At 36.5% G+C, this 14,618-nt stretch overlaps 1 protein-coding gene across 6 annotated transcripts in view; it reads right to left on the bottom strand.

Moving 5' to 3' along the window:
• The window catches only part of LOC109061437 (protein sidekick-1-like), a 297,368-nt gene that overhangs the window by 79,710 nt on the left and 203,040 nt on the right, over nt 1-14,618 (bottom strand). For 4 of the 6 annotated variants that reach the window (XM_042720114.1, XM_042720116.1, XM_042720115.1 and 1 more), the window contains exons 6-10: nt 11,079-11,105; nt 8,617-8,728; nt 7,685-7,875; nt 3,460-3,543; nt 548-742 (exon numbers count right to left, since the gene is read on the bottom strand). In XM_042720114.1, the coding sequence (XP_042576048.1) occupies nt 548-742; nt 3,460-3,543; nt 7,685-7,875; nt 8,617-8,728; nt 11,079-11,105 (609 nt within the window). The remainder of the gene's footprint in view (nt 1-547; nt 743-3,459; nt 3,544-7,684; nt 7,876-8,616; nt 8,729-11,078; nt 11,106-14,618) is intronic. The other 2 variants (XM_042720118.1, XM_042720119.1) reach the window with 1 other exon arrangement.

Below are 14,618 nucleotides of genomic sequence, written 5' to 3'. Positions count from 1 at the left end.
CTGAAGACTGTATAACGTTTCCTTTTAAACAAAATATTGCTCTTTTTAATGACGAAGCCTCATTCCCAAAAATGGCCTGTGCAAGCACTGACAATCGGATGATTCAAAGGTCAGTACAGCTGGAAGTTAAAATCATTACGGCAATCTACATGCAGTAAATATGTGCAATCGGGGCTGTGGTAATTATCTGTGTGATGAGAGTGCTCCTCTGAGGGGGTCTTAATGTCCTCATGTACAGATCAGGGCAGTGCCCTGACAAACACTACGATGTAATCAACTCCAGACAGGCCTCTCCACAGGGAGCCGTTGTGTCTCTTATGGAAAGGAGTGAGAATCACACAACCATAGATTAGGAACAACACATCTGTCACGCCAAGGAACTGCTGTACAATGGCTGAGAGAAGGTGTACTTTGCAGCTGGCCACATCTAATACCCTTGACAATGTCTCATTTGTTTGTGTGTCAAAAATTAGTAGCATCAAATCTAGAAAGCTTGCGATAAAGAATGCATGATGCCCCAGCAGGCCGGCTTTGGAGTCAGACTCACTAGTGATGTCCAGGTAAGTGTGGACCTGAGCCTCTCCGGCCGAGTTCCTGGCGAAGCACTGGAAGATTCCGGCATCGCTGGGCTGTAGCTTCCTGACCTGAAGCCCCATGCTGGAAATGACCTTGTAGCGAGGGTTGTTGAGTTTACTGAGGGGCACGGCATCCTTATACCACTCCAGCTTCGGCATGGGCACCCCTGTGAATTAAAAGCACAACATGATAGGTCTCCATGATGGTCAGATGAAGGTAGGAATTGAACAACTGGGTCCAGATTTGTAAAAAATTTTTTTAAATAAAACCGGGAAATGAATATATATATAAATTTTAATTATGTATATAAATACATTATATATAGAAAAATTTTAAGTTAAAAATAAAGTCAAGAGCCAATAAATATTTTCACATTACAGCTGATCATGGACAAAAGGCGGACATTAAAATAGCATATTATTTGTTTAAATAAATTAATAATGATAACTAAATTTAAATCTATTTACATGTCCATTTAAAGGTGAATTTAGGAATCACAACAATGGATATCCATTTTGAGATTTACTAAAGATATTTAATAGAATAACTACATTTTAAAGGTACGTACATTTAAAAATCTCAGTGTAAAAATAGAGGAATTTAGTAGTAAAAATCAAATATTCATTACCTACTAAAAACTGACAGACATACAGACAGACAGACAGATAGACAGATAGACACAGACAGACAGACAGACAGACAGACAGACAGATATATAGACAGACAGACAGACAGACAGACAGACATACAGATAGACAGATAGACAGACAGACAGATAGACAGACAGATAGATATAGATAGATAGATAGATAGATAGATAGATAGATAGATAGATAGACATACAGATAGACAGACAGACAGACAGATATTCAGACATACAGACAGATAGATAGATAGATAGATAGATAGATAGATAGATAGATAGATAGATAGATAGATAGATAGATAGATGGATAGACATAGATAGACAAACAGACAGACAGACAGACAGACAGACAGACAGACAGATAGATGGACAGACAGATAGATAGACAGACAGACAGACAGACAGATAGGCATATAGATAGACAGACAGATAGATAGACAGATAGATAGATATATAGATAGATAGATAGATAGATTGATAGATAAATAGATAGACATAGATAGACAAACAGACAGACAGACAGACAGACAGACAGACAGATAGGCATATAGATAGACAGACAGATAGATAGACAGACAGACAGATATCGATAGATAGATAGATAGATAGATAGATAGATAGATAGATATATAGATAGATAGATAGATAGATTGATAGATAAATAGATAGACATAGATAGACAAACAGACAGACAGACAGACAGACAGACAGATAGGCATATAGATAGACAGACAGACAGATAGATACTGTAGATAGATAGATAGATAGATAGATAGATAGATAGATAGATAGATAGATAGATAGATAGATAGATAGATAGATAGATAGATAGATTGTTGGTCTATTGTCTGAGCCGACACTACATTAAATAAGCTTCCCAAGTTCAGTGAATCCATTTTGGCATTCTTGTTTTTGGAAGCTCAGGCCTGTGCGGTATGAAGCCACATGCACCGCCCTGGTTTAAACACTCTTTATTATACACACACTCATAAGTCTAATTTTGAAAATGCTGGCTTGCACCCTTTGTAGGATATAAAAAAGATGAAGTGTCAAGTGGAAATGAGATGATCTGAGGCCTTAAGCCTCCAAACAGATTCGCCTAGCATGCTTCTAAGAATATTCCAGCAGCTTGGAAAAGCGCAATCTCTGGGGGATGATTTAAGTTACAGCTGAAAGAGCTAACAGAGAAAATCATCACTCGCTGTGGCTCTCGTCTGCATCAAGAGAAGGCCACCAGATTGTATTATTCAAACTCATTTAGCGCTCTTTGCCTGTGGTTAACGGCTGTATCAAGCTCCACTCGGCAGCAAACAGCCGCAGACTTTGCCGTGCAAATTTTCCGAGACATATCAAAAGAGCGAGGGGCTCTGGGCATGTGTTATAGTCTTTTCCTTGATCCTCGAGAGCTGAAGACTTCTGATTCTGCTCTGGAGAGATATAACTTCTCAAAACAAAAGGATTCCTTTCAATCCAGCCACATAAAAAAGTGAGAACGGTCCCAGAAGCAGCACATAAGAGAGGTAATGGATTGATTCCACTTTCCACTCTTGAGGATACGGCGGGGTGACTCGCTTGTTTTTATTTCTCACAGCCCATCTGATGCTGAGGGATCATTTTTACCCCTTGCTGAAATTGCAGCTGAGCCGAGCCTGAACCTCAGCAGACAAATATCATAAGTAGGGTTATAACAGTTGGGCCGACTTTCCATTCCAGTACTATTAGAAAGCTAGAGAATATTTCTGACAGAAAACCAATACCATTTCATCGCCCATTTTTTCACTCTATAATGATAATGGTTTAAGCCCCTTCCCATCAACACCTCATATCTCACAGCTAATCGTAAACTCTTCGCCACTCGTCCGAAAGGCGGCCATCTGTCTTCCACGAAGGGATGCTGACATCCTCTAAATGCACAAATTTTATAAATCACCCCCAAACAGAGCAGGACACAGCCCTCGGGGTTGGTTAATAGACCCGCATGGTGCTCCTAGAACTTCATTCACTCCGGTAGGCAGCAGTGCAAAGAATGCGACGTGAAAATTGCTATAAATACTTTTACATAACTAAGCTTACCGACTACAAAAGCTCTGAGCGCTCAATGAAGTGCTTAGATTAGAAGGGGGTTGAAGTGTATTGTACTGTATGTCTTTTGTGTGTAAAGCATATTGCAGAGTATACTTGGAAATCTCGAATCAATCCAGCCTCCTCGGTTTAAGTCCCGCACGTAAAACACTCACCTCGAGCTTGGCACTGGATATCCACGCTTTTCTCCACCTCTCCCATCATCTTTCTCCTGGGCTCAGCGGTGAAATAGGGTGCCTCTGGAAAAAGCAAATAAGCTTATTTGAGAACACAGTGACATTTCTAAACTGAATACAAAAGAATGACGTTTTTCGAGGTATTGAAATTCATAAAGAGCTTCAGAAATAATTGAATGATTCTGTCAGAGGAATTCAATGTATTTTCTTAAAAACTGTATTTTCATGGAGCGCAGATGGGCGTGGGACAAATTGATTCCCTTTTCTGTAGCAACTGAACGTTTACTGGAGCAAAAGTAATGAATTCATAAACACTGTCAAAATTGAAATGCTCGGCTTGTGGGCTTAATGTGGTCACATGTCTCTTCGGCAGTCAGACATGTGGAAGCGTCCCATTAAGACTGAGAGCACTGGTGGGCATGTTTCGTTCACTCACCTAATGCACAACGTCCTCTACTGTAATGTTTGGATTTCCTGCAGAGGCACAGATGGCCACTGAGACTTCACTTTCTCACAATACTGCAGTCTTACGTTATAGATTTCATGCTTATAAAACATCTGTTATGAGTCTGTAATGAGGAAAATCTGCCATTGATTATGTTCACATTATACTGTAAACAAATCTGTATGAATGCTGTTTTGTTTTAAAGGAATGGTTCATCCCAAAAATACAATTCTGACAATCATTTATTTATCTCCATACTCTTCTGAAGAAAACTGAGGGAAATATTAGTCAAAATGTTCACACTGCACTTTTACACATGCATTCAATATGACTTCCATGTCATGTAAATTCATATCACTCCCAAACAAAATTGTACTGTTAGGGATACAACAGCTTGTCACTTGTGCAGTATTCCTTAAAGGGACATTTTTGTACCTTATTTACTTCTAAAAGGATAGATTACAAGGATACAAAATACAACTCTATGGTACTAATACACATCTTTTAGTATCAAATAAGGTACAAAGTTGTCCCTTTTAGGGTTCTGTCTCAATGACAAGCTGTTAAAGACACCTATTTTTTCTGGAAGGGTATATTTTTGTGAGACGTAAGTCAGAAGTTTAAATGTGATGATTCATTTGTTAGTGTTAAAGTACTTTTTTTTTTTTTTTTTTGGCACTGGTCAATTTTTAGATTTTGGGCTATTACTTTCATAACTTGTGGCCTTTCAGGAAAGAAAACATTTAAACTACACATGAGTCTTTATTTTATCATACTTTATCTACAGTACTTGCATCTGTACATTTCAATTGCAAGTCTTTAAAAAGTTTTCTGCACTGAGCCAAAAATATCCACTTGACTATTAGAATTTATAGCTTTATTTCTATTTATATTCTGAAGAATTTCACAGAAGGGTTTGTTCATACAAAATTCACATGGTTTATAAAACATTGTATTCCTAAAAACATGGTGGAAATGTATTTGTTTTCTGGCTGTAGACAGTATTTTCTGATTTATGGAGGGATCTAAAAAAAATAGCCAAATTCCCAAATATCCAGTGTAAAAACTGTAAATATGTCAACAAAATGAAACAAGAACTTTGAATTGGCTTTATTCAATGTCTAGATTTCTATTCTGGAAGTGTATGCAAATTAGTGCTTATCTAACTGGTTCATTCCTAATTTGCTTATTTAAACATAACATTTCCGAAAACTTGTAATGCAAAACAACTGTCTTAATGTCATGTGAAGCAAATTAATTTTTACCCTAATCATCTGTAGTGTCTTACCTTGTAAGTAAACCATTCACAGTTTGATTTATCCTAAAATTATAAACACTCTATCATGTAAAAATCATTGTTTTGTTTGCTTGAGCATCCTAATGTGCCTGACGACAGCAACACTCACTCAACCAATGGCATGAGTTTAGGGCGGGGCTATATGTTTGCACGTCCAATGGCAGATGAGGGGAGTGGTACAGATATTCACAGGTACTCGTTATTCACTGAAAATGAAATTATATAACATTGATTTGAACTGACATGAGGGTTAATAAAATGTTCATTTTTGGGTAAATTTTTCCTTTAATCAGTTATTTAGGAGCTTTAATCATGAAAATCGGGGCTAGAAAGCACATTCATAGATTTATTTTCTATGAGCTATTTCATAGATCTCTTTAATAGTTTTACAAGAAATTAATCTCGTATGATGTACAGCTCAAAGGAGACATTATTGCAGAGATTTACGCCTGAGAGACAGAACTGTGATGTGTGTTTTCTGAGAAAAACTCGCAGACCATCAAAACTCTGAAGTGCATCTTTTACCCAAATAAGCAGATGAATAAATGCATACTTAGAGATCTTGAATATAATTCAGACACCCAAACAGTCACTAAGCTTCTGACTTATGTGCAGCGCCACACTGACAGCCCACATTCATCAATTCACATGCACTCTTGCCCAGTGCAATATATTCCTCCTGTTACGGATCCGTCTGTCTATACATATGTATTGGACTTCACATGGAGCTCAGAACACCTGTCAGCTGGGCTCTCAAATAGACGCCGATGTGACGTGAAGAGAAAGCATAAATATTTAATATGCTGTTTAGCTCAATGGGTTTCCATATATAACTGTACAGAGAAGAGGTGGACAAACTGCATGTACTCAGTATGTGTTAAATATATGCAAAGACAGGAAAAACTGTTGAATGTAGCCTGACACTAACATAAATCAGAGATAAACATTAAAGATAAATCATTTAAGAACAGATAATTGAGAAACTGAGAATTGTGTTTTATGTTGCTGTCTTTTGCTAAGAGGCGAAGACAAATTTAGGCAATGAATTCAGTTTTGGCATGGCACATGGTGCTACAGTAAAAAATACAAATAAAAACATCTTTAGATCTTACACTTGCAGTTAAATGACATTATTAAGAATTATTTGTCAGTTAACCTAAATAATGAGCTTTGTGTGGTAATATAAAAAAAAAATATTATTAATTTATTTTATTTTATATTATATTATATTGTGTGTGTGTATATATATATATACAGTGTTATAATAACAACAATATTATATAATAACAACTATTATTGTTGTTGTTATTATTACTAATATTATAATCAAAGACACAAGAGATTATTGTTCTTATAAATCTGTTCTTTAAAGTTTTGTGCAAACTATTATTGTACCGTGTGTGTGTGTGTGTGTATAATTAATTTTTTGTTTATTTTGTATATATTATTTAATTGATTAATTGTATTATTATAAAATCACTATAATAACAGTTTTATAATTATAAATTATAGTAACTTTAAAATAAAATGAAAAATGTATGTGCACATTATTATTATTATTATTATAACAGTATATTTATATATTATTATTATACACATAAGAGATTATTATTAATGGTATTAAATAATGATTTTCTGTTTTTATAAATCTGTTCTTTAATGTTTTGTACAAATTATTCCTGTACAATAGAATATTATTAAGGGAAAGATAACAATTATTATAATTATTATTATTTAAAATAAACATAATTAAATATGACTGCATTAGGTAAAGTAATTTTCGTATGGGTTGAAATGGCTCCTTAAAGGGTTACTTCACCCCAAAATGAAAATTCTGTCATTAATTACTCACCCTCATGTCGTTCCAAACCGGTAAGACCTCAGACACTTCAAGACCTTCATCTTCAGACACAAATTAAGATATTTTTATGCATTCTGAGAGCTTTTGGAGGGTGGAGTTACCCTTTAAGGCACCAATCTATTCTCTTAATTTAACACTGTGTTCATGTAACAGAAAATATGTTTGCAGATCCTTCCATTCTACTATGCTGTCCTACAGAAATGATAACACCAACATTTATCTCCTTACATGCTGCTATTTCAAAAGACTACAAATGATGTGCACTTTCTGTTAAGTAAATCAAATGACTTGGAAATAGGTCTGATGGCAGTTCAGCGGATCCTAATGTGTAGAATTACCTGGTGATATTCTCATAGTGCGCTGTGACCGATAGCTGTAATGCCTGAGGCTCTCCTAAAAGCTCTTAGCTCAGCTAATACAGTGTGTAATTTCAGGTTTTATGCGCAGTAATGTAGTGCTATATCTATCAGAGGGCTTTGCTGTTCATCACTTCCCACTGAGTGGAACCATTAAGACGGTGGATTTTCTCTGCAGATGTGCAGCTGTGAAAGCATTGTGTTGGAGAGAAGAAATGGAGCTTTTATTGGATGAGGTGTTTCACCTGTGATGGAGAGGAAGGCTCTGGCCTCTGCCGGTTTCACGCTGCTGTCCAAAAGTGAGGCTTCGCACACGTACATGCCCACATCGGCACTCGTTGGGTTGATGATGGTCAAGCGCCGGCCGAAGGAGCCCACGCCACTGGCCACTTCCACAGAGTTTCTCCGCCACACCAAACTGAGCTTCTCAACCGGACTGTGGAAAACAACAGGTGTGATATGAACTTTGTTGCTGCTAATTCTTCTGATTTAAAAATCCAATCAAGGTGACGTTAACTAGTTAGGGTTAGGTAACATAGGTATGTTTTTGTCAAAATTGACCCTTTGCAAAGACCCATGCCCCTTAGTTACTGTTGCTATGTCCGACAAGCCATGCCACTCTCACACTACTAAAATGCGCTGATGCATTAAATTGATCAAAAGTTTCAACAAAGACATGTATAATATTAGAAAAGATTTCCATTTCAAATAAAATGGTGTTCTTTTTAGCTCCCGAAAGAAAATAATCGCTTTCCACAGAAATATTAAGCCGCACAACACTGTTTTCAAGTTTTCAAAATTGATAATAATAACTGAGCAGCAAATCAGCACATTAGACTGAATCACAAAAACATACTAAAACACAAAATACATACTCAAAATTTCTGACAAGTTCATAGACATTACAGTTTGTACTGTATTTTTGATAAATGCAGCCTTGGTGATCATTACAGACTACTTTAAAAAAAAAAACAATTTTCTGTTTTCTAGGGAAAACATATGGTCAATGCACTGTAAGTGTTACTTTAGCAACTATTATAATAATGGCTTTGAAATGAAGGTTAAATGGAGTAAGACAGTGTGAATATTGATGGCTGTGAACCTGTCAGAGGTAAATGAATATCAAATGAACTGTACTCCTGCTGGGAACAGTGTGTGTCCATATATCCATACTCACCGTGCATTAGCAACACACTCCAGTGTGGCCTCACTGACCCCGGCCACCACTGTAGTGTTTCGGGGTGGGATTACAATCACTGGAGCCACAGGGTCCGCGGGGGCCTCTGAATCTAAACAGGAGAAAAGGTGATGGGAGAGGGAGAAATGAGACCTTTAGATCTACAGTACATCTGATTCCAAAATGCAGGTTTTTTAGCCTGGTCAAGTTGATAAAGCTGGTTTTGGTGGTCCCAAAAGTACCTCAAATCCCCACAAACCTATCAAAACAAACCAGCCTAACACTTTCACCAGGCTAGGCAGCTTTAAACAGCTTTCACATAGGAAACATTAAGAGGGATCTGCACTAAATCAGCCAACACGTGTTTTGGTATTACAACTCTAAAAAAGACAAAAGCCAGAGAGTTGGGCTCTTTATGTTCTATGCTTGCCTGACACAGAATGTTTTGAATAATTAATCTTTTGGCAGTGGTCCTGTAACATGCTCCAAACGGTAGGATTCCTCCCTACCCCCTCGTGCGGCTGTTATGCGAAATCATTCTTGCATGAAAATATGCTTTTTACATTTTTAAAATGACCCAAGCACATCTCTCGTCTAGAAGTGAAAAATTAAATACTGACTATTAAATCAGCTTCATTCTTTCCAGAGGAAGAATATCTAAAATATTGAAATTTTATGATAATGAGGATTTAAATAACTAAGTCGAATGCTAGAATCAAGCCTTTGATGTCGAATTTGACAGAATGCATGAAGGAGCTGCTGAACTCTGTCAAAAATGGGAACTTCATGCACTACTATAGGTGTCCTAAAAGGGACGGGCTGCTCCAATTACAGATAGCATCTGATGTGACTTATTAAATATGTCAAACACCACACAGACCACAAAAACACATACACAACACAGAGAAAAAAAAAAAGTAATGGATTAATTGAAAAATTGGCCGAGCTTTAAACTGAATATTGTCAGTGACCTTTAATATTCACAAAAAGAATATTAAAGGTCACTGCTAAAGATTGCATTTCACTTTATGATTTGTGTTTGTACTTTGGACTACAATTCCAGCAAATTTTTTGAGTATTTTTTGACAGAGAAGACAAACTTCTCCATGCCATATAAACAACATGTGGACGGATCCAAACGTTTTAGTGAAACGAAACACTGAAAACTTCAATAAATGCCATAAATTCTCACAAATTGCAAATGTGATGCTAATTTAAGCCAAATCTTGAATCCGGCGTAAAAAGGAATGTGTTTATTATAACTAAATCTCCTGTGGTCTTTTGTGTCGGTAACAGTTGAGACTGAAACAGATTGCGTGGGGCGCATGGGCCTCCCTCCCTCCCTCTGTATTTGCAGATGGGGCAACCCTTTGCAATACATTAAGATATTATTGGAAGACTTGTATTTGTTTTTGGAGCAGTGAGAGTGAAAATCCTGTGGTGTGATCATATGTGAGGCATGAAGCATGTTTCAGGGGATCCTCCGGTTGCTTACTTCTGCTTCAATGGATAAGTTGCCTCACCTGTGGCCATGGGAGGCAATAATCTGATGAAATTCATCAGGGATGCGGTAAACTGCACAACTCCCTCTTTTTACCTCATGATCTCCGCTGGACAAGCGAGCCAGACATCAGTTTCTATATTCAAAGGCTTTGGGTTCTTCAACTCCGTCCTTTATCTATGTAAATTATATTAGTTTATGAATATTAGGTTACGTTATCTCCTTTTATGTGTGTGCTTGTTATCTCGGCTGGGGCTCAAACTCAAATAATTGTATTAGGTCTGTTCCTGGGCTTCTGAATATGTTCTTTGAATAGCTGGCTAAGGCTATGAGTCAAAGTTATTCTCTACTTTACTACAATAGCAATTATTTTGTCTAACCAAGACCACAAAGGCACACTAAAGAGATAGTTCCCCCCAAAATGAAAAATCTGTCATCATTTAAATGATAAATGATGATATAATTTTCATTTTTGGAGCGAAATTTCCTTTTAAGGGGTGTTGAATATGAAATGCATAGTATGCAGTATGAATATAGTATGAAAATCTACCGCGATCTGCCTCAAGTCTCAGCATTTATTATGAATTCATTAAACTGCTTGTAAATCAATAATTTTCCATGAACGCCAAAAGTCTGATGGTGTCCACAGAGCAGAAACGCCATTTAATTGAATTCTAGCTGTAAACTCCAAGACACTTCATACAGGAGAAGAGAGAAATGTGTTAAGGATCAAATAAATCAAAGATTGGAGTATGCTTTACAAGAAAAACAATGCAGCATCCTCCGAATTTCCATGCTTTGTTGTCGTGAAATTTACTTGCAATTTGTGTAAATGGTTTCTATTCAAATATTTTTTTTTTGAAATGTACTTTAATTTCAGATAATGTATGCAAAGATAAAAGAAAATAAAAACAAATGTTCTCCCCTTATGTGGGGCTAGCAACTTTCTAAGATTTCTTACCATGGGATCCACGGTACTTCTTGTTCACTGTCCGGCAGCAAAGGCAAAAAAGAGAGGACAAATACCAGCCAAAACAGTGAGTCTACAATATGCATGTACTGTATATGCAATGTGTGATTTACACAAGTAAGGCATGTTATGGCTTCAAGCTTTGAAATGTGAGATCCACGATTGGGCAACAGCAATGTTGTTCTAGGGCCAATAAAAGATGTAGGAACATTTCCCACTTGTGTAAATCATATTAAGGGGTGTTTCTTCAACTATGGGCCATTGTGTCCCTATGGCACACTCGGTTTAGTTTATTCAATTTGTCTTCTAACAGAGGCAAAGTGTACATACATATACTTTTTTTCATAAAATTTCCCACCACATGGCCATTTCCACCATTTCTATGATGTAAATGATGGTGGAAGAAGTGAATTTTTGTAAAAAAAAAAAAAATATATAAAAATAAAAAATTGAATAAAAAAAAACTCAAAACTAAAATAAAATCTATAATATCACATATACCCATAACACACAAAAAAAAAAAATATATATACCCTTTTCACAACAATTTACCAAAAATACAGCTTGACTGGAAATGTTGCGAAAAAAAAAAGGATATTTAAATAGATTTTTCTTTGTTTTCTTATATCTAATATATTTCTTATTTTAACTATAGTCTCCTAACCAAGTAGACTAACTGTTATATAAACATAATTAACATTTTTATAATAGATTTTTATTTTAACTGAAAGTATGACTCTGAGACAAGCATAAAATAATAAAAAGACTACATACAAATAATGTGAAAAGCATTAAAATAAAATAATAAATAAAATAACTGCAAAAACAATTCAAGAACCTTTTTAATGTGATCTTAACAAAAAGAAAAGGTAATATCTGTCCGTTTTAATTAAATACACCTGGAACACGGATAAGTGCCCAAAGTTGAAAAACAAACAAACAAACAAACAAAAAAAGATATACAGCATGGACAATCTATATAATTACTGAAATGTGAAAATAAGATCATAATATATTCAAAACAAGATTTAAAAAGGCTCACAGTGCACAATGACAATCTATACGCGCTTCTATATTTGGGCCAGTTTTTACAGCAACACATCAACCCTGAGACTCAAATAGAGATAATGTACAAGTACATGACCTACAGTTAATTGCATTTGAGATGTGAAGCGACATGCCAGAACAGCCTTTTCAAGGCTGGAGAGAATTGGGCTGAGACGATAAATAGCAGCAGAGGGGGTGAAGACGTCCTTGTTTTCCTCCCCTAAATCTGTCGTCGCCTTAATTTACACAATGCCTAATGAATTCCTATGAAGCATGAAAAGGTGATCTGAAACCACACTACACACAGACAGAAAAAAAAAAAATCGAAACAGCTGGCAGATTGACAGGCAAAAAAGACACTAAAACTATAAAATATTCAGTGATTCAGGGACTGGGGAAACTTCAAGGCACATGTAGGAGTTTCTTCAGAAGGTATTGTCACACAAACAGGACTAGATGAGGGAGCTTGCATCCGCAGAAAACAGCTGAGAAAATATGAGGAAATATGTGCATTTGTAGATAAACCCCAGGGGACAAATATTTGCTTTGTTGTTGCCCGGAAGGTTTAGTATGGATGGCGGACGCTGTGTTTAGCTGTTAACGTAGAGGCGGTCGACCCGCATGCTTAGGACAGACTGTGATTTCTAGGAAAGCTCAGGCCTGTGAACCACTGACACCTGGGAAGGAGGTTAGATTGACATAAGGAACCCGAGGGTCTATTAAATGAACCAGCTCTGCATCAAATGGAAGCTTATTCCCATACTTATTCTATAATTTATGGTCTACAAGGGTATTTTTGGGTATAAATATTACATATAACAAAGACAACATTTCGAATCCGGTTGTGACGTGTGACAGATGCATCCCCAAAAAAGCAACATTCCCAAACAAGTGAATAGCAATGGAGTCTGATTCCGTCGCTGTGACCTCATCCGCACCTCGTGCTGACAGCTGATGTGTGACTTCAGATTTTAAGTGCTGTTTTCAGCCTGCTAGTTCTGTGTTAAGGTGAACCGCTGGCAGGTGTTATCTGGTGAATAAAGACAGAGCTGTGGCTATTCCAGTGCTTGTCAATGGCGCACGAGGGGTTCGGTTCCTCACGGGCTTGTTCTGCTTGTGTTCTGTCACTTGTTTTGCCAGGTAAGGAGGGGTTGATGGGGTCCGGGTTGCCCCTGAGGCCCTGCAGGCAGAAGCTGGCTCTCAGGTCCTATTTAGACAGTCTCCACATAAATGGATTTGAACAGGATCGGTGTCCCAGACTGCTTTGCGTGTGTGAGGGCTTGATCCATATTCATTGTTACTTTGTTTGGCATCTCATCACGGACAGATACTGCTGTGGCCTTCACTTTTTCTTTTAACCCCCCAGGCAATGTGCTAACTCATTCAATGTGGCATGTCAGGTTGAGACAATTCAGCAAAAAATGCAAAAAGTCATAAACATTTAAACGTCATCACACCGAACAATTTATCAATTTACAATATTTTCCAATTGTATTATAATTTATAGTACAATGAATTGTAGAATAATTAATAGTTTCCCACATTTTTTATTGTTGTTCGACAATGTTTTTTGCTTTGCCCCAAAATGCAACACGATGGAAGATGCTTGTTTTATCACTTTCCTACTGATGTGGAGACTCTGGGTTCATATCATAAAGTAAACTCATATGATTATTCATGTAAACACCACATTTACTGGCTTAGTCGCGGTGAAAGTGAAACTTTAACGATGCATTGTGCTTAAAGCCACGTTAAAATTAAATGTTTACGGCTACATAAATCTGTTAGAAAGCATATGGGACTTACATTTTGTGTACCCACCCTAACAAAATGGTACTTTATTCACTAAAATAAGTTTAATCTTACCATATCCAAAAACTCGCTCACTCTGCTGTTATTCAGTAAATTTAATGCACTAGAAATTTATTAAATAGTACACGAAAACATGTTTTTAATTAAAAATATTCATATCAATCAAGGATTTATTGACTTCAATGCACTTTATTTCGAAATGTACAGAAATTTGTGCTTTCATATGATTATTTCATTTATTCACTACACTATTTATTTACTAATGTCTCATTTCAGCTTTATTTTGGCTCTAGTTTTGTATTTATTCCAGTTTATATGTAAAAGTTCATGTAGCATGGATTAAAAATGGAAACACCATAGTTTCCCCACTTTATTCCTTTTCTAATTAAAATTTCACTACACTAGACAGCGAAAACAATAGACTGTGCTCAGTTACTTATCACAATCATATATATATAAATCTAAGAGCTGGTGTGGAGGCAGAGTTTTTTTTTTTAAGGGACTTAATTTCCAACTTTCTGAAATTGTGTTCAGGTAGCACATGGTAGGTGTAGGATAATTAGCCTGAGCGAGCCCCTGCTCTCTTTGAGTCTCACATTTCAGACATGCACTTTTATTGTTTCCCACACACGGCAGGCAGAACTTCAAAGTAATGGACCTGAAAGTCTGCTC

Source organism: Cyprinus carpio, chromosome B3 (genome assembly GCF_018340385.1).
Source record: "Cyprinus carpio isolate SPL01 chromosome B3, ASM1834038v1, whole genome shotgun sequence".
Classification (NCBI taxonomy): domain Eukaryota; kingdom Metazoa; phylum Chordata; class Actinopteri; order Cypriniformes; family Cyprinidae; genus Cyprinus; species Cyprinus carpio.
This window is presented reverse-complemented; position numbering and strand designations above follow the sequence as displayed.